Source organism: Streptopelia decaocto (genome assembly GCF_964273445.1).
Source record: "Streptopelia decaocto genome assembly, chromosome: 2".
In the NCBI taxonomy this organism is placed as follows: Eukaryota; Metazoa; Chordata; class Aves; order Columbiformes; family Columbidae; genus Streptopelia; species Streptopelia decaocto.
The window spans coordinates 36,808,851-36,835,408 of NC_138655.1; the positions used below are offsets into that span (position 1 = coordinate 36,808,851).

Sequence of the window (26,558 nt, forward strand, 5' to 3'; positions counted from 1 at the left end):
GTCCCTGGGCACCTTCTCTACAGATAACCCCTTTATGTGAGCATCATCTCTTGTGTCTTAGCAGGAAGAGCAGGTGTGAATGAAGAAATGGCAGCTTCGCTCTCCTGTGTTTAGCCTCCGCAGCCAGGGTACCATGGGGACTACGAGAGACTGCAGGGAGGTGTTTTTGTGCAACCCTGTCTTAGGGATGCCAGGGACATGATAGTGGCACTGAAGTCACAAGCACCGATGAGCTGGGATGCAGGAGGATACTGAGAAGAAACGCTGTGTTGGCAAAGGATGGTACTAGTGAATATTTTAACTAACAATATTGGTGAAGCATTTACACCTACACAGGGATGTGCCAAAAAGTGAATAACAAAACACTAGCAGTGCTCAGCCTACAGCTGTAGTCATGCTATTTCACCCCTGGAAACAAGAAATTATTGAAAAACACTCTGACTACAATACAGTATAGCAATTTTCCCCCATGCTCCCATCCCTCTCAGGACTGTCATCTCAAGGGCCAGGTGTGATGTGGAGGTCAGTTGAGTTCCTGGGAACGAAACCTGCTTGGATGTCCTTTTCCAGGCCAGTTTCTTTGTTGACTGCAGCCAGGCTGCTGGTGCTCACGGTCCCTCCGAGGAGAAACACAGCAGAAGCCAGCCAAAGTGAGTCATCATTCATTCAGTGAGTTCAACCAGGAGAAGGAGAAGATATGACGAGCCGGCTCATCACCCCTCTCATTGCTCACGGGAGTTTCCTCCACTTGTCCTTGAGGGGACGGTTCAGAACCAGTCTGTAAAGAAAGGAAAGGTTGACAAATGGAAGAGGAAAAGATGAATTGCATTAAAATCCTTAAGATTTCACAACACACAGAAAAACAGAATGAAGTGAGAAAGAGGAGAAAAGGCAGGGAGCACGGAAATTTGGAGAGGCCAGCCAGACTTCTAATGCCAGAGAAGTCAGAGGGACTTTTGCCATGGACAACGGCAAAGGGAGGATTAGGCTGGGTGAGCATGTCACACCTGTGCAAAGGGCTTAGTCCTGATTTGGGCCTCTCGAATATTATCACTGAAGGTGATAACTGCCTGTTCAGAAGTTATCCTGAGCCAGCTTGGCTCGTGTAGCTGGACCTCCAGATTGATGCGGACCAAAGCCAAAATTTATTGTCTGTGCATTGCCAGTCAAAATGATACTTGTTCTGCTGTCATGAAATCTGCCTTGAATGTGGTTTTCTTTTATCTTTTTTTCTTTTTTTTTTTTTTTTAAATTTAAAGTCTTTTAATATTTATTTCACTTTGATTTCACTCAGTCCAAGAACAGGAAATAAATACTACAGAGATATAAGCTTTTGCTTATATGCCAGGCCAAATTCTGTGTTTGTTTGCACAGATATCCTGTGCTTGCAGTAAAAAAAAAAAAAAGGAATCAGGACATGACATGCTGTAGCTGCTAATCACAGAAATTATTGTTATTTTTTAAATTAGCTGAATATTTAACAGGCCAGTATGATATACAGAAAAAATTTTACTAGTTCCAGTGTTTTCAGATTCCTTTGTTGGAGATTAAAGACCAACTTTGTGACAGTATCAGAAAACCTATTAAAGATAAAATATTAAAAAATGGGTGATTTGGTAGCTAAGGGATGCCTTTTGTCTTCGTCATTAAAGTCACAATTTAACATGCAATATACAGGATATTTTTTTCTCCTCTGTATTCCTAGATATGAACAAACATTATTGTACATTCTTAAAATTAAAATAGCCAATACCCCCAGCCTTCTCTGTGCAGGGTTTCACCTTACTTTGGGAACTTCAGTGTGATCTCAGGAGAACTGTTTGCTGTCAAGATACTAAGTGAAGGAGGGAAAATGACAGAGCAGTGTCCTCTGAATTTTAACACGACTCAATAATTTGTAACACTGTCCTAAAACGGAAAGTTACCAAAGCAGCGATGCTAACAGACATATCCAGGAACAATGAAGCAGGGGTGCTTGTGAGGAGCTGAAGCATGGGTGGATGATTTTTCCAAGCTTTTTTATAAGTGTTTAATGTTAAAGTGTACCACAGGAATTAGTAAGAACTAATGGTATGTTAAGTATAAATCGGCTACTGGGCTTCATTCCAGTTACTACCTATTTGAGTGTGTTACACCAACAGCCAAGAAAGCATGGATGTATGAAAAAAGTAGCTCCCTATTTTTTTATATCTAATCAGGGTTCATAGCTCCTTTTTCAGGCCTAAATCCTCACTTGCTCTTAACTGTAATAGCCCTACTTGTTCCAATGAAATACTATCTAAGAATTTGCTTTAATACTTGAAATGTGGACTAATCTTTGACTTAGACTCATATTTTCAATGCAAAGCACTCTCTGCTACTCACTGCAAAATACAGGGCTCAGAAAGGATTTTTATGGACAAGGGTCTTGCAGAAGAATATAGCTTTTGCTTGCTAGCTTTATCATGTACTGTAAAGAGAGCACAAGCATGGTGAAAAATCTGGGAGAAACAGCTGCCCGCTTGAACACAGAAGTCTATTTTCGGCAATGCTGGTGAGACGTGTCGTCTCCCAGGTTTATGAAAAAGTGTTGTAAAGAATCTGGCCCACAGGGCCAGATCTTCAGCTGAAAAGGCATGTAGCTAATTGAGTCATGATTGTAGAAGATCTGCCTCTCAGCCCAGGGAAGTCCTGAATGCAAACCTTTCAGCTGAAATCTTCCAACACTGATTACAAACGTCAGGTATCAGCAGTAAACACATGACCAGACTTTCTGAGTCGTAAGGGATTCTGCAGTTTCTTGATCTCACTGGATGCAGGCATGTAGGTGTTTTATTAGCCCTCTATGGTGTTGAAAATTTTGCCTTTTATTTTTGGAAATGCAGCCAGAGTGTCTGGACTAGCTAAAAGTAATTTTGAAATTGGTTGTGCAATTTTGTGCACTGAGCCCTGAGCAGTGTGTATAAGCAGGCGTGGGACAGCCCTCCCCACTCTCACCTTGCAAAGGAATAGGACTGCCAAGAGGTTTAAAAAAATTTCCTGCATTTTCATTCTTTTTTACTTAAAACCACACTGGTACCTTGTCTTTTCTCTTCCTGTACAAGACAGGCTTTCTTTAGTACTTCCACTTGACGTTTCAACCAGCCGTTATCCAGACATATACACTAAACTAAGCTTTAGTTTGAAGCTCAGAACTATCTATGGGCTTAAAGTTAAGTAGCTTGTTTCATAGGATGTGGGCCTAACATGTTAAAAGGAAAAAAGCACAACGTAATGACTGAGACTGGCCAGGTGACTGCATGGCCTTGTTAAACAACTCTGCTGGTGCTGCATTTCAAACAAAATAATCTTTGTCTGCATCACTGCCAAAACTGTATTTCATAACGTGTTAACTCCTTCATATTCTGCTGTGATGACATCTTCCTGTGTCAGCAAAATGATGTTGGAGCTCCAACACTTTCCCACTGGGTTTGGCTGGAGGAAGCATTCACTCCCTGTGCCTTGTGGGACTCAGCAGGCTGCCACTCCGTAGTACCTTGATGTGCCTTTCTGGGAGCAATCATTTGCCATCACACCCAGCTGGGAGCAAAGCAAGAGCACAACTGACAATAGAGCCATTCCTTGGCTTTTAGGCTTCTATTTTCACACCTGTGACACTTTGGTATTTGTGCTCTGAGTCACACAGTGACTGAGGTACGCTATTCCCATGTGAGGCAAAAGACCATCAAAAGGTGCCAGGAGTGACTCTGACCACACTATTAAACTTGTCCCTCCCTTCCAATGGCAACCCACACAACTGGGATTGTCTGAGATAAAGTTTTCAGCTCTGGACTTTTACAGAAAACAACTTCTTTGAACCAGGAGATGATTTGGAAAGGTGGGAAGCAGAAGCGGCTCTCCTCAGTGCCAATACAGGGGGCATCTGACCCCCCTGGAGGTCCTTGCAGTCCCATCCTGGATCACCTTGCTTTCCCTGTTACCACAGTCCTGCTGAGCTGCCAGAGCAGAGCTTTCTGCTGAGCACAGCACAGCCCTTGGCACACGCCTTTCAGATGGTTCCGATTCAACACTTCATTGTGTCTGTCCATTGTTATTAGGTAACTGTTGTTAAGCTTCTACCCGAGCTTTATCTTAGTCTTGGAGATCTCATGGGTAGGGCTTGTTTTTCATATTACCTAGAAAAACAAGTCCCAACCCTTGATTTGGGTCCCTAACAGCAATAAGGAATAACTAAAGTGTTTACCTCAGATTACATTAATCGCATTAGGCCAATGCTGAGAGAGTGCTGAATACTTACACTTTGACTTATATTTTCCCCTGTAGTGTTGAGTGACATCAGATGATGCTTTCAATAAGCACCAGGAATTTTCACCAGGCCAGCTCATGAAGTGGGGAGGGAAGCACACCCTGCATGACTGATAGATTTGTTTTTCCCATAAGCAAAGCCCAGGCTGGACTTTATGTGCCAATTCTTTGGAGGTGCTGAGCAACCACAACTCCCATCGGGCAGCCATTCAGCACTCCTCAGCATCTGGCACACTAGAATTTGCATGAATTAACAGTATAAGGATCTCAGTGCTTAACCTGATGAGTCGTATCAAAGTTGCAGGTATTCAGCATATTTCAGGATTTGCTTCCTTAAGCAGAGTGCTACTTAAATCCGTATAAGGTTCTTGTAAAGGGTGTGGAGGGGAGGAAAGGGGTGGATGGGATGTCTTTGTCATAACGTTTTTTTTATTAGGGCCCAGCAGTTACCCTATTTATGCTGGGGAAAAATAGGCAGTCTAGGCCTTCTAGATATTTGAAATACAATGAATCTACACTCTGTTTTCTGATTTACCATCGCTAATCTCCATAGTCTTTAGGTACAAAGAGTGGGGTCCATGTTACCAAACTTCAGTCATCCAGAAATGAGATATATCCACTCAAGCAAACTGTATTCATCCCCTCTAATGGGAGTGAGAAGAGAAAGGCACCACCAGAGGGTGATTTGTTCCATCCTAAAAGAAGGGTCTATAGGGTGCCCTGCCCTCTGGAGGTACCTGTTTCTCTCTACTGACTCTAGAGACACACCTGGTCACAGGGTTAGACTAGATTTGGCTTTTAAGTAATTACACAAAAATATTCCAGCCAAATACTTCATGATATCAGAAAACTGCTTGATAGGAATGGAGAACTTTGACTGCACTATTATTTTTTACAAGATCAGTAATTCTTTAATTTAGGAAATCAGGACAAAAGATGAAGTGTCTTCATAGTCTTCAGTTTGGTTTTTGTTTTGGTGTTTTTTTGCTTATTTTTTATGACTTCTGATGAGGTTGGATCTGAAACAATTGTTATAGTGGCTCTCTCAGAGGTTATGTCACACCAGTTTGCAAAGAGATGTGAGAAATAAGAGAAATGAGGGGTGAAATGGTTGTTTCCTCCAGGGCTGTAGATCATCCACCAGTATATTTTATCCAGAATGAGCATGACTAATGATGACTATTTTTTTAATAAATCAGAAAACAAAAATGGTTGCAGTTTTTTTGCTGGCCACAGAAGAATAGACTATGCCTTTGTTGGCAAAGCAAAAATAACCTCCTCACATTTTTTTAACAAATACGGTCCTACCTAGTGAATTTGTAGTAGTTGAACATTTTGTGTCGCCTGAGTATGTTATTCTTGAACTACTGCTGAATTCTCCAAAGCTGTATTTACCAACTTGTGGAATCACGGTCTCAGTTTTAACTGAATTAATGAGAAATGTCTACATTTACTGTGAAATAAGGGAGAAAAGAATCCACGTGATTTGTTAGAAGTCAGTGTGCCCTAGGAAAAGGGGTTATTTCTTACAGTTGTGCACATGGATGCACCAGTTGCTTACAAACAGTCCAGTTGTGCAGCTATACCAACGTTTTCTGGAACAGCAGCACTAAACAAAGCAGGTCCTGCCCCTTGGCTCCCCATCCACCTCTTCCCGCTTTGCCTCCGTGGTTCACTGTCCATTTGCGTTGCCGCAGCTGTTTGCAGGGCTGTGCGAAGAATAGGAATGTCACTGAAATGACATCAATTTCTTCTTGTTTTTTTGAGGTGAATGAAGGTATTTTTAAGCCTGGACCATTTGAATGATTTGGTTCCAACAAACAGCTGCCTCAGCACAAATGCCATGTGAGTGGTAGCATCTGGGCAGGAAGCAGCAGCAGGGCCATTTGGCAAGAAATTCCTAAATCACCTTTGCTGACACAGAAAAGAAATGGATCTATACCCTTAGAGGCCTGTGAACTACCCAATGCCTTTGCTGCCTCCTCTTGATCCAGCAGGAGAGGAAGAATGTGAATTTGTTAGAAAATGTGGACCTTGGAAAGAAAAGCAGTGAAAATACAGGCTTCTTACTTCTACGGTTTTGGTAGCTTCATAAAACAAGTGAGAAACTGGAGTTAATTCCCAAGTTTTAGCTGGCTTGTTTAGAAACAACCCCCAGTGTTGACAAGAACAGGCATGGTTAAAAAAATGCTAGCTGGTCACAAAGCCATCACGGAATCTGTAGGCTATGTTTGTCTGCTTCGGATGTCAAATGTTGCACTTCTGGCACTCAGCACTTCCAGGCAGCGGAAACAAAGGGAGCACAACAGGTTATTTTTAAATAGTTTAAACTTTAGTTCAAGCATTTTGTTTTCATATTTTTATGCAGTCTAGCTCCTTCAGAGTAACACCTGGCAGCTGTCACATATATCATAACAATATTGTTCCAAGCTAAGAGGCTGCTTATTTTGTATGGATCTTTTCTCTTTATTAGTGGGAACCAACAGAATATTTTCTGAAATAATTGCTATAATTACCTACCATGGAAATACACGTGGTGGCAGACAAAATAATATGCACAGACGAGCTCCATCACTCACAGTACTAGATATGTCACTCTCTTAATAGTGGTCAGTAATGAATTTTAAAAGTCCATTGGGAGGAAATGCCTTTCTTCAGCAGATTTTCATTATATTACAATTAACATTATGTGGCTAATGTCTAATGTAATGTCTCTTACATAATGACCTTTAAGAGACCAAATATATTTCAGAGGAAAACAGCCTGTCTAGCTTATTTTGACATAGGATCTGCACATCTCCTGTGGGACACTTGAACTAGTGGTGGAAACAGTTTTAGAGAACAGTGTGAGGGAGTGGATTTCTTCTGTTACTGGGGACAAAAGAAATACAATTCCCTTATTTATGTCACATATCTTTTTCATGACACAAACAAAAAAGCCAGAAATAAGATATTTGTTTAATATTTCACCCACTGATGCTCCTCACTGGCATTACTTGGTTTTGGGAGTGATTAATGACAAATCTGCATAAAACCTGGTCCCACCACTGTCTAGGAAAATGAAGGAAACCCAGCAGAGAAGTCTTACAAACACAGGAATATTAAGGCTGCATGATCAGAACAGTCTTTCCTGGATCTATCCACACATCACTCTTTGTTTCTCATGCAGAGAAGTTTTTGAGGACCTCCTGATCAATGACCCATCTGTCACTTCTGCTCCCTTCCAGCCCTGCTGGAGAATTGTCCAGCAAGAAAACGATCATCTTGAGAAGGTGCAGGAGTGAGCAGTATGTGCTGGCCATCCATGACAGAAAGCTACTCACAGCCACCAGTTCTCCACTCTTCCCCCAGCTTCTGCTTCATCAGACAAATTTGTATGACTTCAGATCAATGAGTTAAATGTGAAGTAGAGACCTTCCAAGAACTTCTCTGTGGTGATAACCCGTCTAGTCCATGTCAGAGAAACTTCGCTATTAGCTCTCAGAGGGAAGTAGCAAACCTAGTAATGGTTTAACGTCATGTTTGTCTCTGTCAAGTAGTCTTTCCTTTGAGTAATACGTAGTGTTGTAAGTTAAAGCTTTTTCTTCCTCTGCAAGTGGTATTTTTGCAAATCCAATGAACGAGACAGAGTGCCAGTTCAGACTGTGATTCACCCCTGAGCTCCACTCACAGGATCAGATAGCGGAGCTGGTGTAGCCGGGAGGTGTGCAGACACATGCCGTGCCGTGGGGCCGGAGCACTGCTCACATTGCGAGTGACTGACTGAGCTGGGCTGTTGTACATATGCAGGAGGTGGTATATGAGCTGTGGACACAGCACACGTTTTCTGAGAGGCAAAACGACACTGATGGAGATACAGGAAGAAAAGCTGCAATGTCAGCTAAAGCAACCGGTTGCCATTCTGTAAAGCCACCATGTAACATAAAAAAAGAAGGTCTTGCCACAGTTAAAACACTTTTTTCCCTCATGACCTGTTGCTGCTTCCCCTTTTTCTTTGCGTGCTCATTTTTCCACGTCTTCAGTTGCCTGAATCTTCTCCTTAATATGACTTCAGCAACTGAAACTGGTAGCCAAGAAATGACTCTACTCCAAGAATAATACATTGCTCAGTGAGTAGCACCATGACTTTCTGGACAGACGTCTGTTGTGTCACGTCTCACACTGTAATCTCTCCTCACCCATTAGCAATGCTGGCTTGCTTGCACAGCACTCGGCCAGCCGATGCGCAAGATATTAAATCAAGCTTCCTCCTGCCCATCTCTCACTGTTCCCAGGTGAAGTCCAAAGAAGCTGTAATAAATACTGCTCTTAAAACCTCTGATTCAATCACAGTTATTGACCGGGTTTTACAGAATATAGAGCACATATCAGAGGCAACTGTCCTCAGAGGCAAGCTTGGAACTGAGCAGCAACTGGGTGGGCACCAATTCAATTTTCTTTTTAAAGGGGTCCATTTATTTTATAAAATTAAATTATGAAATTGTGCATAAATATAAAAATGAATGTATTAAAAAAATAAAGCTGGTGTCAGACATTGGAAAGGCTCACCAGCACTGATGGGGCAACAACAGCTTACCTTTCTTTCCTCAGTAAGGCATTTTGTAATAGAGCAAGTCATACAGCAAGTGTTTCATAATGAAAAATAGCCACTTCTTCTGTGTGCAGAAGTGCTGAGGCAGGAGTGCTCTAAGGGACTGGGTCTGTATTTTGATTGCCACCTTCGCTGGTTGAGATAGACTGAGGCAGGTTTTATGGGGTGCTTTCTAAATTAAAAAGAGCAATGAGAAATTCAAATCACTTCTTCTCTGGGATTGTGAGATCCTAATTTTCTGTTCAGTCACAGGTGTGACATCTATGTTGGATGTCTGTAGCATGGCTTGGACATTGTGGCACTCATCTATTTCCATTGGCCAGTACCCTGGGATAACAGGTTTTCTGAATTAGTCACTGATCTCTTACTCAATGACCTGAAGATTATTGTAAAGATATCAGGAATACATACTACTCAGACTGAATCAAAGCTGTTTGACATGTCTCTCACCCTTTTTTTCAGTTCCATTTTGGCTGCATATACAGGCCCTGACCTCTATCTCCATTTCAAATGCCAGGTAGGTGGGCACCGAATGCTGCAGGGTGCTGCGGTCCAGTCAGGAAAGCCTGGAAGTGGCATGATACAATACCTAACGCAAGGAGTTAGCCCTGGTTTACTAATTACTGCCAGTAATTAAATCAGATAGGTTGGTATTTAATTATTGATCTATCTCTTATGGCTACAGGATTGCCAGTACTGCTTTCCATGGGTGAGTGCACAGCTACACTGAAAGCCTGAACTGTCTCAAGGCAGCAGGATGGCAACTAACCAGATATTTTACAAACAGATGGCTTGTGTTGTTGTGACATAAATCTACAATGATGTGATATAAAACAGCAACGGTTAATCCATCATTAAGAAATATTCTTTGTTTACACTCTATTTTCCTTTCTGAATGCCATAACAATGAGCAAAACGAGTGATGCTTGGAGGAGAAGGTCGAGTCGAGGTAGGAATCAGTATTTAAATGAGCTAGTTGCAGAAAGAAAACATCTAAGTGAGCCTGGTTTTGTATTAATTTGAACAGGAGAAATAATTTTGTCCACACTGTCATTGTAGAGGTCCTTTTGTTAGTAATGGACGGAAAAAATTAAATATACATAAATCAGATGGTATCAATGACTCACCAGACAAATCACAGAGCAGACTATTCGAGGTAAAACTTTAGGTGAAGTATTTGCTACTCATATTAATTACGAGAAACTGTTGTCTGAAAGTTGGTCTTAATACATTGCCCTCACGACTCATCACTGCTGCCTCTGAATCACTCAGATAATTTTCAGAAGCAAGGGAGAGAGGTGTTAAAAGAGGAACTATCAAGACTTTCCTGGTTTTCTCTGTATGTATTTACTAAACTGAGGGAAAAAATATATCACCCGAGGCACTAAATCAAGATGCAAAATGGAAATTTATGGGCAGAATTTGCCATCAACTAAACATCAGCCTGGGTGGCCTTCCACCCAGCTGCTATAATCAAATCCCAACTCACTAAGTCAAATTACAGAGAAGCAAAGGTAGAATTTCTGGACCATTAACAGAGATTCTTGCATGTAGCATTTTTCTTGTGTTTCAGCTAGAGGATGAACATTATTATTTTTTTTTTCCCCAGAGTTAACTTTAAGAGAAGTTTAGGAAGAAGTTTCAAACAAAACTTAATCTGGGTTTGTATTCTAACGGATTCGTGAGTCTCCTACAAAAGGCTCAACTTTGGGAAGAATAGATGACCCATTTTTCATTCAGCCAAAACTTGCGGATTTTTTAACCGTGCAGAAATAAACCCATCCAGTTTTCCACCTAAGAAAAGACAAGTATATCCAGACCTAGATGTTAAATATCAAGTAGACTTTTGCTCGCTGCATTCCCAGATCCTTTGTTAATGCTAAATATGCTCATTGCAGGGAGCAGAGAGCCTCTGGAGCAGCTGCTGCCTTCCTGGGGTGCCTGCTGCTGATCCTGACAAACTTCTTGTCCCATTCCAGGGACAAGCTGCAGGAAGGCTGTGTCGGCTGGGCCAGAGGGGAGGGAGACCCTCGCTGAGCATCGTTCCTGCAAGATCCAGCCTTGCAAGGCTGCCTTTTCTCAAGAAAGCAATCCTCCCTCTTGGAGCATCTGGCTTGAAGAGGGGGACTGAGCTTCCTTACCAAAGCAGAGTGGCAAGACTGAGTTTCCAGTTCAGAGAAGAGAAAGGAAATTACAGGGTATTTCAAAAAGATGGACCCAATTAATCCCAAATGCCTCTCAAAGTGTCTTCTTCCACTGAGATCACCACTGCCATGATTCTGTTTTTGAAGTCATCCAGATTAGTCACTAATGGTGGCACAAAAACATGGTCTTTGACGTGGTGGTTCGTGGTTGCAGAGATACAGTGATTTCAAATTGGGTCCATCTTTTTGAAACATCCTGTATTATTTGTGCATCACTGCCACGCTCGTACAATCATTCCAGGGTAGTGCTGCACTAAAATGTTGGACCGTACCTTCTACAGAGTGATGGAAAATCAGGGGTATGTAGGCAATGAGTACAGCATGATCTCTCTCTGGCTTATTTTTGTTTTAAATGATCTTATTTTGTCCGTGTTGCCTGAATATTAACATGACAACTAATCGGCTAAAACTTTGCTAAGTACTGACCTCTCTGACGTGATTTAAAGCTGTCTTATGGAATAATATTTGAAGGATTGCCAGCTAAAACTGAAGTATTCAGCAGCAGGGCAAAGAGAACTACAGTACATGAATACAGAGAGGACTGTCCCTATGGTAATTCTGGCAGATGGCATAAGGTTGCAAGCAAGTAATAGAAAATTTTAAAGCTAATGAAACAAGATTAACATAGGCCACTCCATTAGTATTTCTCCTCCCAAACAGCTCAGTCCTGATTATATTTTATATCCTTATGGAATTAAAGCACTGTACTTACTTGCAACAAAGGGAAATTAGATCAAAATACTGTTTGTGGATGATTAACTTGCACTTCCTTTCAAACTAAATGTATGCACTCGAGTCCTCTGGAGCCACAGACAGACACTTCTCTGACCAAGAATTATTTGAGCAACAGAATATAGAGTCTACTACTTCATCTTAGGTGAAATAAACTGGATAACCAGAGACTCAGATGAATACAAGACCTTCATAAACTCTCACAAATTTATATGGTGCCACGGCATGAGAGATGTTGCCTACAAAAATCTGGCTAGGGAAAAATCTGAACAAACTTTTCTTCATGCATCCATTGCCTTCTGCATTTTAAGTAGACTGAAATAATTTTAGCAGATATAAGGTATTTGGGGATCTGCCTTCTTCCTGTGACAACACAAGTAAGTTTTGTGGTAAAATATCCGATTTTAGGGATTCCTCTGTTACAAACCAAGGGACAGAGTGATTCTGTATGGGAAGACAGTTTTAAGAACTACACATTCTTGGGAAGTGGTTTTACTGTTCTTGATGTGCATAGCTTTCTCTAGCTGTCAGAGGTCTGCACAAGGGAACTGAAGGGCAGAACCTGGAACAGCTTTTCACGTTTGGTGGCTTAAAGCTGGGCAGCAGCTTTACACCTGGCTGGCTAGCTGAGAGTATTGAACGTTCACACTGTTAGAAGTGACACATGTTCAGCACTCCTGCAAACTCATCTTTCTACTGAATGACTCAATGTATATTTAGAAATCAGATTTCCAGTAGTCTGAAGGGCTTCAGGTGTGCCAATCTGACAGTGAGGTGACATGAGCATTTACAAAACACACACATCGTTCTTCATATGGCTAAAGCTCCACACCCATATGTCATTGGTAGCATCCTTCAGGTATAAAGGACACAAAAGCACACGCCTGAGTCCTGAAATGCCAGAGCAGTGAATGAGTTTCTGAAGTCTAATGCACAAAATTCATATTCTTCTTCCTAGCTCACTTAGCCTGTCTTCTAAGACCAATATGAGAAGATAAGACTCGGTGAAGCCTTGCTGCACCTCCTTCTGTAACCTGGCACACAGACTGTCTCTAAGCTCTCCAAGTTTTTGTTTTAGACTCCAAGAAGGGAGTCTAAAACCCTGGGAAGGGCTGCTTGTTAATGTCTGTGTCACCCTCCACTAACACATCACTCCCTGTGGTGGCAAGGCATCTGATTGATGCTATTCTCGCTCCCTGTGTTTCAATCATTTTCTCCCTGTTGCCACCCACAGAGGCTCAGATTCACTCCAAAAGGCCCCAATGCAGAAGCACCGGGGTTAAGAGCGATATCACCTCACGCTCAGCAGGCAGATGCGAAGAGGTGCCCAGTGTGGACCAGCAGCAGCTGGTGAGCTGTCTCCCTGGAGATGCCTCATCCTCCGTCAGATGCAGAAGCAGCCTGCGGTGATGGTACGCCTGACTTAGGCACCCCCTGAAGCGGGATGCGGCTCTCTAGTGCAGAGTTTCCTAATTTGTTTATGCTGAATCATCTCCTGCTGTCCCTTCTTAGACCAAGCAACCTGTACACCTGTGAGCTGCACCTCCCATTGCCACATCCCTGCTGATACACCTTCCTGCACTCTGGAGGAAATTTCTTGATGTATCAATACAATGTCTTAGAGTAAAGCAGCCCTCAAATAAAGTAAATTTTGGGGACTAATAGGGGAGACTGATCTCTTTTTGCTGCTGGAAAGCAAGGAAATCCCTATCAGTGCATTCTATTCAAACAGCCTGAAAATAAATTATATCCTGCTTTTATGATGACAGTCATGCAGATGTATATTATTATTATTATAAATTATTATTACAGTTATTTCAAGTAATTTTGTTATTTGGCTTTCAGGATCTTATCACACAAAATGAAAAAAGGGCAGTGACCTGATATCTCACATGAAAGATAAAGACACATAAACTGTCTAAACAGCCACCTCTCTACACTGGAGAAGAAATCATTTTTATGCAAATAGAGCCTGAGACCAAAATGCCTTTTGCCCTTGCCTCCTTTCTATTTCATGATTAAATAAATCATAAAGCTGTCACTAGAGACCACATAGAAAGAGGTCTCAAATGGTAGGAATGAGAGCTTTCTGCATTTGTCTATTTTTAATTTCAAAGGTATTTTGAATTAAAAAACAGAGAGGGGAAAAAAGAGCATAATGCTATTCGCATGCCTGATTTCCCAGGAGTACCAAAAAGCTCTATGTCCTCTTGCAATAATACAACAAATTTTCAAAACCAAACACAAATAAATGAAAACTAAACTATGATCCATAAATTTAATTGAGATTCACAGTGTCCAATACTTTTCAAATTCAAATTACCACCAGACAGTTCATCTTTTTGCATAACTTATGCAGTTAATGCATAGGTGATAGCTTCTCCCCTCTTCTTTTTTCTTTTTTTTTAATGGAGAGATATATTTCAGTCATAGTGCTGGTATTTTTGAAAATAAAAGGTGAATAATAATTCCTCATTCTTCATAGATGCACCCTATCATGTTGTACAGTGCTTAGAATGCAGTACACAGAGTGAGCAGGAAAACCAAGCATTCTTGTGTTGAAGAAGAGACTAAAATTGAATTATTCTGTCATTATAGCAAATACCCAAACGTAACTACAATTTTTTGGTGTCAGAGGTCTTTGGTCTTCAGTGAACAAGATTAAACACCCCAGTGGTAATACAGAACTCTCTGCAGATTGGCCATGCCACTTTAGAAATTGAGTACATATGTATATCTTAACTAAGAGGGGTGTGAATTTGGAGCTTGAAGAACTAAATCATGGACAGTGTCTACCAATAAGGAGCTATTCCAGAAGAGATGTTGTGGAATAGTTAAGGTTTAATTTACAGTATTTGCATTCAGGACAACTTCACTGGATAGTGAAGGTCATAGTCCTTGATCTTGTAGATATTTCAGCTCTTAATTAGTGTGACCTAAGGGAAAAAAGCCTTTACCTACAGAAAAATTGATATTTAAGAGTACAGACATAGCCTTGGGTGTCTAAAGGGTTGAGGTCCACCCAGATGCATGGAGATGCATTTCGGGGTCTTACACTCACTGGAAATGTGGGAGAGGTGGCTTTGGATGCCTTTTGGTGGAAAAAAGACCTGAAGAGGAGTTCCCTATGTGTGGGGTGTGCTATGTGGGCTGGGATTTGGGGGAACTTTCTCCACAGGGGGCTGGCTGGACCCCTGCTCCCTGGAGGTCCATGTCCCTGAGGAAGAACTGGTGGTTTGCTTGCGGTCAGAATCCCAGCATCAGGATTATTCAGTGGATTTTTCTTCCTGATGTTTACCCCTCTCATGTCAACCATTACTCTCCAGACCTTCCTCCCTCATTTGTTGGACTGAACAACTCAGGGCTCTTTGTATCTCCTGTCAACCCACAGGTCTTCCAACCTGCTGGTCATCTGAACAGCAACTGAAATATAAGCCCATATACCTGAGGGAGTAAAGTCTCTTTTCATTTTGAACCAGGGAGATGCAATGTTTAACCATGCAGGAGTAAGCTGAAGGGTGGCGTTTGGAAGGTGCGAGGAAGAAATGTTTTAGGCAGCTCGTATTGTGAACTAGTATGAGGGTTTTGGATGGGAAGAAAGGGGAAAAATTCCTTTAAAACCATATAGGAACATCACCAGAGACATTACTTGAACTGTTAGTTAATGGTAAAACAAAATATTTCCTACCCATGAAAGTACAAATCATGTATTGTATCAGATTCCAAAGACGATGTAGTATGATAAGAATTGCCAAAAGTGATATGCAGAATGCTAACTCCTGTGAGGAAATAAGAAGAGTGCTTCACCAGTGTTGTCATGACACGATCTAATAATATCACTATGTTCAGTGACAAAGCTCTATTTTCACAGCACTTCTCCATGATATTGTTTAATCGGAGGAAGGGAGAAAAAACAGTGGTGTGAGGAGCATCAGCTAGGGTTTAAAAAAGTAAACAAATACAGCATTTCAGAGTTGGTTGGATAAAAATCACATGCAGGAAAAAACCAAAGTTGAAGTTCACATACTTAAAAATGATGACTGCCACACGACAGAGGCCATTTTACTCATGACATAGACAAATTTCAATTCAGATCCGTAAATCTGACTGCAGCATCATCTTGCACATCACCTTTTCTAGCTTGGTGACTCTGTTTTTTCTGTTCTTCAGCACACTCCGCACTTTCCTGCTTCTCGTGCTTTCCTATCCCTTCCTGTCTCCAGCCCAGGGGCAACCCCATCTTCACTTGTGCCCCTTGATCCGTCCTGCCCCCATCCCCAGAATCACAGACTACACTTCCCAACAACCTCCTCCTCCCAAAATGTCAGTGTCGGTCATGATCTGGGAAAATACCAGAAGCCAGCACCCCTAAATACACATGTCAATGAGAACTGACATCTTTTTCCTGCACCTGTTTTCACTCCTGGTACCTGATGAAGAAGAGAGCCAGGTACCAGATTGCTACTTCGGTGGGACTGAAAACCACTGCCACTGTTTTTCAGTTGGCCACATCAAACCTTAATTTTGCTCTTCTGCTTGCTGCTGGTAAATTAGGACCCAGGAAGCCAACCACAATCAGGCAGGCTTCTGGGGAATTTTCCCAGTAAGGATTTTACCTGCCTAAGGTGAGGTTTGGCTGCCCAGTCATTAGTGGAACGGATACAAAGAAACAGCAGCAATTAATTTCACTGTGAATTTACCTGCTTTTGCCAGCTGATTCGGAATATCATTAAGAAAATTTATCATAGCAGATTTTGTTTTTTTTTTTATTTTAATTTTTATTTTTTATTTGTTTTGTTCCACTCAAATATTTTCCAATCAAACCCCGATTTGAAAAAGAGTTACCGAAATTTGGGGTTCAAACGTTGCTTTTGTTAAGACTGAAGTCAGCGAGAATGCTTCCACCACCAAATTCAAGCGTCACTGACTAAAGCCTCCAGCTAAAATCTAAGTGTCCCTTTTATCATATCTGTACGAACTTATCATTCTAACTTTTTGCCCATTACGTGATGGTTTATCATGTAAGGGCTGCTTATGTATGCTGAATGGTCGACTCCAACTTTAAAGGAAACAGCATGAAATACATACTGCTCACTTGTTCTTTTGCACACACACGCACACACACGCAGTCTCTTGTCACACACATACAGGTAATTGCTTTGTTAATGACTTAAGCCTGTAAATCAGGATGGTTTAATTTGGAGAGAGCTGCTCATGGGCTGGTAGCCAGGCACTAGAGCAGGAACAGCTGTAGTGTGCAAATCCTTCACACACAGCTCTCTCAGCTCTGTTCCTCAGATCTTTGACCCATATGGCATTATGCAGAAGAAGGAATGTTCAAATTCAGGTTATACCAGCTCTAAAACTGTAATTTTAAAGAAAACACCCTCCTGTACCCAACACATCAGTCTGTGTTATCTCATCATGCTGCTGGTAGTCTAACACAGAACTGGAATATATTATATTATATTATCTTCATGCTCTCCTTTAACCAGGTCCCAAGAAGCCTTGGAGGAAACCCTCTGCAACAGACCTGAGAGCAGGAAATCACACTGCTTACTGAGAGGCAATCAAACACACAAGAAGGCTCCAGGTATTCGCAAAGCTTCATGTTCACGTAGGGAAGGCGTATGCTCCCAATGCAGCCATGGAGCTGCAGAAGTCAAAGCCAAGCCGTAGGTGCTCTACCAGTGGCGGTAGGATGGCATGTTATGCACACAGGTTTTCAACAGGTGATGAGAATAATCTCATGCACAGGATTTGTTTGCCACTAACACATGCAAATATCTGATGCCCAGGGGCATTGCCAGCCTCTCTGCCAGCTCCTGAGCATGTGCATGAGCAACTCAGGTAACAGCTTGCACAAGCGAGGTGCACGGGCAGTTAAGCACAAGCAACCATCGGCATGCTATTCGGAAGCTAAAAAGTCAGCCTGGTACATACTGAAATCATCTGTAAATTCAGTGGATTTGCTGAAACAACAATTTATGCTGTTTCCATATTTCCCAAATTATTCCTATTCCTATTCCTTAGCATGCAAAGGGAAATTAAGTCACATTTTCCTTAATAATTGCTGTTCCCGCCTTGCTGCACATCACAGCACTCTGAGGTGACTTCGGTAGCACTGACCTTGGACGTTGTTGCAGTGGCATTACTTTCCTTACCACTCCCTGGCGCACTCTCCTCAATCGCTGCCGCTGCTGGGGCTTCTGCCTTCTTTGCACTTGTTTCCAGAGAAACAGGAGGCCCTACTTTCCCCAACCCACTCACTGGGGTTGAGCTTGGACTGCTTGATTGCCGCGACTGAGCCTTATACCAGCTAGGGTAAAATAAGGGATCCATGTTTTCTGCTGTGGCCGGCACTTGAGTGTCAGGCTCTGGGGTCTGTTGAGAATCACTTGGTGTCACAACCTCATCCTTAATCAGGACAGATAAAGAGAAGAACAAGCAGAGTGCACCATGTTACCTTCCTGCCGTAGACATGTTGGTCTACATGCTGTGTTTGTTATGTCTCACTGTGAGGAATAGATTTGTCCTAATATGTGGTCCAAAGCAATTACAATCAAATGTGAAGCAAAAGCAACTGTCATTTGAATAAAACAGATATGGGACAGAGAACAAGTTACCTAAAAAACAGAATAGGAGGGTAGAATTAGCTAGGAGGGGGATACTTGCTGAGAAAGGAGTGAGCAAGCAGTTCCTAATTCAGATAAACACCCAATTCAGTCCTAAAAATATAAGAAATCCTGCAAAAAACCCTCATGAACTGGTACCAGCCATGAACAATAGGTGCTTTGAATAGCATCCTGGGTTTTGTGTTAAGAACAACACATTTTTCAATGAGTCTATTGATATGAGCAGTCAGAATAAGGGGAATACAAAGGCACTGGGACAGTCGGCTGAACTGCACTTCTGTACCTGAGTCGAGCCCTAGGGGCTCACCCACACTGTACCTGCTGTCACCTCAGCATTTCTGCTTTGCCTCTCTTACACCAGAAGGTAAAACCTGAAATACCAGTATCCCATACACTGCAATGCCCACGTGCTGTGTCTGCATCCACATCTAATCATCTCCTAATGCCATTTTACAATCAGTACTTAAAAGTGAGGGACTTAGTGTTAGTGGGCAGAATTGCTTATGCCTAGCTCTTGTTTGCAGGAAAACCTGCATCAGTTAGGCAACATAACTTTAGCTAAAGTCAGTGCAAGTCCTAAAAAGACAAAATGGTTAAATCAATACAGCCTGACTTAATACCATCTTCACACAGCTGCTGGAAACTCATGTATGTTTTTGAATCAAAGCAAGAAGTAATCTGTAGCATTTATTTTCCCTTGTTTACTGTGGGGAACTTGCTACAGTAAAAGATTCTTTATATGCTCCCTTGTTTTCACACTGACCTCATCAAATACCTTCACTGCAGCCTTTACCTGCTCAGCAGCTTCTCTGGGTAAATTGCATAAGAGGAAAATTCACTAAGTTAATTGTATCTAAATCCAGCTAAAGTAGCACATGAAGTATTTTTTTTTATGTAGGTCTTTTAGAATATGAAGCAATTGTGGTCTCATTCTAATAGATTTCCTTAAGAAAAAGTGCTGACCTAAATTATTCACACCCTGAACCTTTTTGGTACTGGTTGTAAGAGACAGTTTCTTCTTCTGTTTAGTGTATGACAGCCCTGCATCTACCTAGACAATATCCCTAGGATGACCAGAACAGAAGGGAGAAAACACCACTCACAGAAAACAGATTAGAAGTAGGATCTAAAAACTGGTGGTGGAAAGCTCACTAAATCTGGAGGGAATGCCAAATTCTCTTAGTATAAATATTTTAACAACCATTTCATTTATAACAGTAAGTCTGAGTTAAATCACAGCACATCCATGGTAATGTGCTTAACTCCCAAACTATTTTTTTTCCCTATCAAATAATTTATACGCAGGTTGAGAGGACAGGCAGGACAATTTTACTCTCCAGTGCATTAATTCCCTTAGCCGTACTCCTGATGTATGGTGCCCATAGGCCACAGAGGAGCATTTTCTTGCTCTTTTGAGGCACCCTCAGCACCACCGGAAGGACAGCAGGACACCAGGGACACTTACCTGAGCAGCTGGGGCAGCAGGCAGCAGCACTGGGGTGGGTTCAACTGGGGGTTCTCCTGCCGCATTCTGTGGTTCAGGGTCCTGCTGAGGTGGCTGAGATGCTCTCTCAGGTCCTTCCTCCTTCACCTCTTCCTCCTCCTCCTCTCCTGATGACTCTGTGTGGACTTCATCCAAATCTTCACCATCCACCATCTCCTCCTCTTCCTCTTCTCCCTCCTCCTCTAAGAGGACACATAAAAGGACAGGGCTCGGCACCACGTGAAGTTGGCTGCGATCTTTGTGTAATTAGAATGCCATTTACAGTTGCACAGCAAAGCTACTGATACTGGCAGAGGACATAGGCTGGGGAGAGGGCACTGGTTAGGAGCCTGTGCCCACCAGCCCACACTGGGAACTGCCATGGAGCTGCCAGCAGGTGCTTTGCAGTGGAGAGGACACCAAACACACACACTTGTTGAAATGTTAAGCTGAACCTTACCATGGGCTGGAGGACAGAAAGTCCTGACCACATAGTTATCCTTGTGAGGGATGTGCAGTACAGCCCTGCACTTGTTGGGGAGAGGATACCTGACCTGGCACAACCTGCTAGGAAAAATGTCCCTCTTGGGATTTTATGTGTATGCTTGTTTTAAACACCATTGAAACAATAATAATATGTATTTACCAGGTTAGTGCTTTGCAATACATGACTGGAGGTTTGGGACACTAATCTCCCTGAAACCAGACTGTCAGACTTGGTCAAACTGTCACTGTTGTGTCATCTGACACATGCTGGTGTCAGCATTTGTGGCTCGTCTTATTTCCAGAGGGAGCCCCCAACAATGCATTTACTTTGCATAATCACACCATTCATCCTCACACGTCAGATGTTGTTCAGAGCCATCCTAGCACTTCAGACAAATAAACCTAGATGGATGCATTAACCCAAGCTCCAAATTGGCTGCATATTCTTCACAGGTTGTGGTTCTGCCTGAGTATGTAGGAGTGCAGATTGGCAAATGAAGGAATGCACTTATAATGGAGAAATGTTTCCACAGGCAAAGACATGGCTGTAAGCAGAGTGCTGAATCTCTGCTGCTACGTCCCTTGGCTGCAGAGGACCTCACTGACTGTAGTAGAAGTTTCAAGTGCAGGACTGAAGTCCCCATTGCGAAAGCCCTTCCTAATGCCTTGTCCCCAGGAGGTGGGTGTCACATTCCCCATCACATGCTGGGGGTGTGTGTCCAGAGCACAAGGTCACGATCTTGGCAGATGCACCTGTGTGGCTGGGACGTGGCAGCTGTGGATGATCGCAGGGACAAACTGGGCATGAGGCTGTCCCTGCCAAGACAAATCCCTGGAGGTTCATGCCCTGCGAGATGGCACCTGCTCCTCTGCTGCTGACAGGTGCCACAGCTGCTGTCCCACTACACTGGGCCCTGTGACAGGTGCGGCCAGACCACAGGTCCCATCCTACAGACCAAGTTCTGCACCACAGCCACGCAGGGTCCCTCGTGGGGAGCAACCCCCACTCTGAAGTCAGCACAAGTTGTAGCAGGAGAGTAAGCAATGGGTGGCCCCTTAACTGGGCTGATAAAGGTAAATGTCCTCGCAGAAACCACTGCTAGCAAGAAGATTAGAGATATACAAAATTACTATTACTGCTGCCTTTTAATAGGAGAGATCTGGTTATCTGAAACATTTGTTTTGACTTGATGATCCTTGTGGGTCCCTTCCAACTCAGGACATTCTATGGTTCTATGGTTGATTTCTTGTTGCTTACTCTGTAATGTAAAGCACAGGTGAGCCTGGATTTCAGGCTACTTTGGCAAATGTAGAATTACAACTTTGCATTATTGTATAGACACATCAAGCATGTTTAGTAATTGAATTTTGATTATGCTTCTGCCACATTTCTTGGTTATTATAAAAAAAAATAAAAGTATATTTCGTAAGTACTTCTTTTATTAGTAGACATTCTATTGCTTTAATGACCTTCAAGAGTCCATAGGCCATACAATAATGACATCTTTTAGGGAAAAAAGGACTTTACAGAATAAGATAAAATCTTAATTTTATGGTCCCTTCACGTGAGGAGTCAGTAAAGATCATGAGGTTAGAGAGTACTGAGGTCACATAAAAGGTAAGATTAATGGTGTCAACAGGTTATGTGATTTTTTTAGATGGAATGGATTTTTGCTTTTGATTATAATTGATACAAAATGGTGCAGTTACACTTTGGGATGGAGAGAAATACCTTATTCAGTTTTCCTGCTCAGTATTGTCATGTAAATCACACACAGCCGCAATTTAAGAAAGCAATTTAGGTGAAATAAATTACATACCTCGGTCAAAATCAATTTCTCGTATTATCTTTTCTTCTCTGCTGAGGTTCACTGTGAATTGGTTCATATTTTCATAACCAGCCTCTATTTTTTCCATTTGAAATCCTTTAGATGCTTCAGTAATTCTAAAACAGAAAGATAGGTTATTGACCTTTGTATTTGCAGATAAATTTGTAATTTGTAGTTCATTACAAAGATCAAGAGTATCAAGTTTTAATACTTACTTTTGTAGCAATGTTTTGGCGTTCTGTGAAAACAAAAAGGAAATAAGTGGCTTCTTAAGTGGTTCAAAATTTTCAGAGATTTTATGCACTGAGGTCTAATTCTTACACTGGCTGCTTCTAAACACACTAATATGAATCTCATAAATGACAGCCATGAGATCTAAGAATGAGATCGAATTTGGACAGTAATTAGTATATAACTGAGGAAACTTTTTAGTCAATTGAAGAATGTTCAATTAAAATCTGAATATGATGGAAAAGATATATGATTTCTACAAAAATGAAATAGAAATATTTTTTCTCTTTTTTGTGTGTTTGTGGTGAAAAGTGGTTGTCCCATTACCATCTTTAGTCACAATAACTAGATCTTTGACTACCCATAAGGGCACACTTCTGGACCCACAAAATTTTATTGGTCTGGAAAGATTATTATACTTTTTAAAGGCAATACTTTGATGTTTTTTTTTCTTTTTGAAAACATCCTTCCAGCCTTTAACACAGAGGAACTGTAAACTTGCAGGACAGAAATTCTACACCAACGAATTCAGTGGACAGGCTGCTAACGGTTTCCTAATCAGCTCTCCTAAGCTTATAGTAAGAAAACAGGGGAAAAAATGGCATAAAAATCCAACTTGGAACATAAAGATTTTATTGTTGGAAGGCTAATCACTCTGTCAATATGCAAGTGAAACCTATAACTCACAGCAGTTCATACACACACATATGGACGATGTGGTGTGGTGATAAAGATACGTTGGAAAGTGATAAATTCCTGTTTCTTCATTGAGGACCAGAAATTCGTACACAGGATAGTATATTTTGGTGCAAATATCAAATAGTCGTGTTCTTGATTTGGATACTAGTCACAAAAAGACTAGTTGTTTGTCTGTGCTGATGCAAGTATTAAAAAAACTAGTTTGTATAAATGTTCACTCAATGGTGACCAGACTCTGAATGTGCCTAAAATTGAGAAGTGCTTGAACAGTACCCAATAAACCTATCATTATTTTACTATCTCTATTTATTGGCATTATACCTGCAAAAACACGGCCATTTCTGGTTCTTCCATGAACTGGATTCCTGATTCAACCAGCTTTGACACAGATTCCAAATGGTCCGCATACTTCTTCATGAGGGAGCGGACATGTTCCAGTTTCTCCTCTTGGGTTCTAGTGATTATTTGTGTCATCTCATTTTTTCTTTCTTCCAGTACAGAATAGAGATAATCAAATTTTTCACACAGCTGCTCTTTCTGTCGTCTGCAGCATTCCTGTGAATCATTTGGTTTATGTTAAACATGTTATGTTCTTAAAAGAGTTTCTATTTTTACAGTTTTTACAGGAAGCATTTTCATCAAAGAAATTCCTCTTTCTGAATACTGCAAAGGATTCTGAATGACCCCAGAGACTTCTATAATTCTCAAAGTCCAAGCTATTGGAACAAAAGTTTTAAAACTGTTCTCAAACTGTGAGTTTCAAGCCACCGGAAGCCCCCAAACAGGCTATTGTATAACTTGTTAGTCTGCTAAAAAATTGTGAAAGGTATTTATGATGTCTGTAGTGATACATCAAAGTCTGCAGGAAAAGTAAAAACCCCCACCATATTAGCAATTGTGTTCACTTGCACAAATAGAATGTCTTTTTTAAAGCCGCTGTGATCTCAGATCAGCTCTGGGGAACTTTCTTTTTCTACCACAGAACCTGGAATGATCCTAGCTGGGCCTGATTACACCCTCTTAGACACTATTTTCACAATAGGTGTCCATTCTGCTACATTTACTGTGCGCTGAATGAGGTAAAGGTACCACAAAGAAAACAGTGTGTGACAAAAACATGAAGACAAGGAGGAGCCAGGTTTCAATGCTACCTTCAGGAAGTGATTTTCACATCATTTTTTGAAACATTTTTTTGTCCTTCCAACCAGACAACACGGCATATTTCACTGAGTAAGAAGGATGGCTTTGATGACTTCTTCATTGAGTCCTCTCCAGCAAGAGCACACTGCACTTGCTAGGGAGGATTTATGTAGAGGAAATCAGAGACAAGTTATCTATAATATCTGAGGTCTTCCAAATAGAAGTACTTGAGTCATCTGTGTGCCCCAGGGCATAACCTTATTGTGGTTCTCTCTGATTGTGAATGGTGGTGCTTATTTAAATCTCTTTCCTAGGAACTGAGGTTGAATCAATTCCTCATCTTCGTCCCTTGAGGCAATAATGCTGAGATCCTGGCAGCACAGGATTATTAAGAGTCCCACAGCACTTTTGGAAGTGATAAGACCAATTATTCACAGCACTTGGCCAGAGAGAATCCCACTTTTTTCTTGTCTTTCAGCTAGACCTCTTTCCTATGATTGGTGACAGTCTGTTCTGTATTGTTCAAAGCGTTTTGAAGATGGACGTGTGACCAAAAATCACTGTCTACATTGAGGGGTGAGGAGTGAATGCAGGTGTTGTTGCATTGATGCAAGTATCCACCTCTTCTTCCAATGAGGAAGACTCAACAGATACTCCTACTTTAAAAGTCCTTGCAGGGTGCCAGGCTTTTTCTGCCCTTCTGGAGGTCCTGGCCACTTCCCAGGAATTCCTGATTAGTGAATTACAGGGTGCGGATAAGGAAGCTTTCAAAACAAGTGAGTCATGGTTCCTGGGTGTCATTCTATTCACCTGTCTCCTATCTTTCTACCAGTGTTTCCTGCAGTTCCAACTGCTCCAGATTGCTCTTTGATATGCTCTATGGTAACTTTCTCTGAAATGTCATTCAGATCACTTGTAAAACAGCCTTAATTTCAATACAGGTGCATGCTATCTTTGCTGTTTGACACAGGACAAGCATTGAGGGAAGAAGAGCAAGAGAGTGATAGCAGGGGGCCCTGAGAAATCCTTCCCTTTCTCTAAGCTCTAATACATATTATTTCCTGCCAGCAGATATTACAGAACTGTGGCCCTCAAGAGGTTCCTAATGGCAAGTGCTGAAATATTTCTAAAATATTCTCTTTCTGTATAAAATGTTTCCATATGAAGTCTCTGTCTGATGGAATTACCCTAATCAGATTCTGAGTAATGAAAACAGTTAACAAATACACAACTTTCCATTCTAAAAAGTTCTCAGCCTTTTTGGTTTTTAAAGCATGACTATAGCAAAAAGAAGGGAGTCCTTGAGACTGAGCATGAGTTGTACTGTTTGTTCTGAAGTATCTGTATTGACTGGCCAATGCTTTTAGCATTTGAAAGAAACTGTAATTCTTCCTTCATTATTTTACTCATATTGTTTATAGGGTTAAGCAGTACTTAATTAGTTATTATTGTTTTCCAGTATTTGGCATTTTATTTTCCCTTTTATATTTTCAGTGTAATATGTGCATTTGGTCTACCTTTCGACTAGTTAAGAACTATACAAGTTTGTTTTGTTTTGTTTCCCTCTGGTTTTTAGGGTAAGATAGGAGCAATAGCTAAAGATATAACTGTAGGCTATTGCTTACTCCAGCTAAAAGGAAAATGATCATGTATTTTCTGCTAAAACAGGTATTTTTTGTGGTCTGCAAAGTGTTAAGCAGAGGGAAGAGACAATCCTGGATCATAAGTGTTATTTCCATGTGTGCACATTTCTCAGCTCCAGCTGTAGCTTTTAATAGTCAAGGACAAAATCATGTCAATTCAGACAAAGCTTTTATATGGTAGGAAATGTGATTTGCTTAAAGTGTAACATGGAAGTGCCAAGGTAAGCTCTAAGATCTATTTTCTGCAAACTTTGACTTAAAAGGTAAAAATCCTGTTAAAATATCTGAAAGTAAAATGGCTGCACTTTCTTTGGGCTTCAGGTTTAAAGGTTAGCCTTTAAACTGAGTGGATGATTCTGAGGAAGCTAGTTTCAGAAACTGTTTTATTTATTAAGGTATTTTTAGCACAGCGTTTCCTCCATACTTCAGACAAGGTGTTTGAAGTTTTGTTTCTGGTTCAGATAGTTCAACTTAAATGAGCAGAAGCTTTTGCTTTTGCATCATTCAAATTTCTGCAGTTAACCTGCTTGAAAGGCTTGTTTCTGTCTGCAAAGTCCTGATAGCAGCCGATTTCATCCCTGCAACGTGAAGGCTTCCTGAC

General features: G+C 41.4%; 1 protein-coding gene across 6 annotated transcripts in view; it reads right to left on the reverse strand.

The window, feature by feature from the left end:
- Positions 1–283: 283 nt before the first annotated feature.
- Positions 284–26,558, reverse strand: part of TRIM55 (tripartite motif containing 55) — a 37,301-nt gene continuing 11,026 nt past the window's right edge. For 2 of the 6 annotated variants that reach the window (XM_082044062.1, XM_082044061.1), the window contains exons 5-11: positions 23,496–23,729; positions 22,460–22,482; positions 22,236–22,360; positions 19,912–20,132; positions 17,941–18,228; positions 15,500–15,590; positions 284–778 (exon numbers count right to left, since the gene is read on the reverse strand). In XM_082044062.1, the coding sequence (XP_081900188.1) occupies positions 768–778; positions 15,500–15,590; positions 17,941–18,228; positions 19,912–20,132; positions 22,236–22,360; positions 22,460–22,482; positions 23,496–23,729 (993 nt within the window). In that variant the 3' untranslated portion in view covers positions 284–767. The remainder of the gene's footprint in view (positions 779–15,499; positions 15,591–17,940; positions 18,229–19,911; positions 20,133–22,235; positions 22,361–22,459; positions 22,483–23,495; positions 23,730–26,558) is intronic. The other 4 variants (XM_082044060.1, XM_082044059.1, XM_082044064.1 and 1 more) reach the window with 2 other exon arrangements.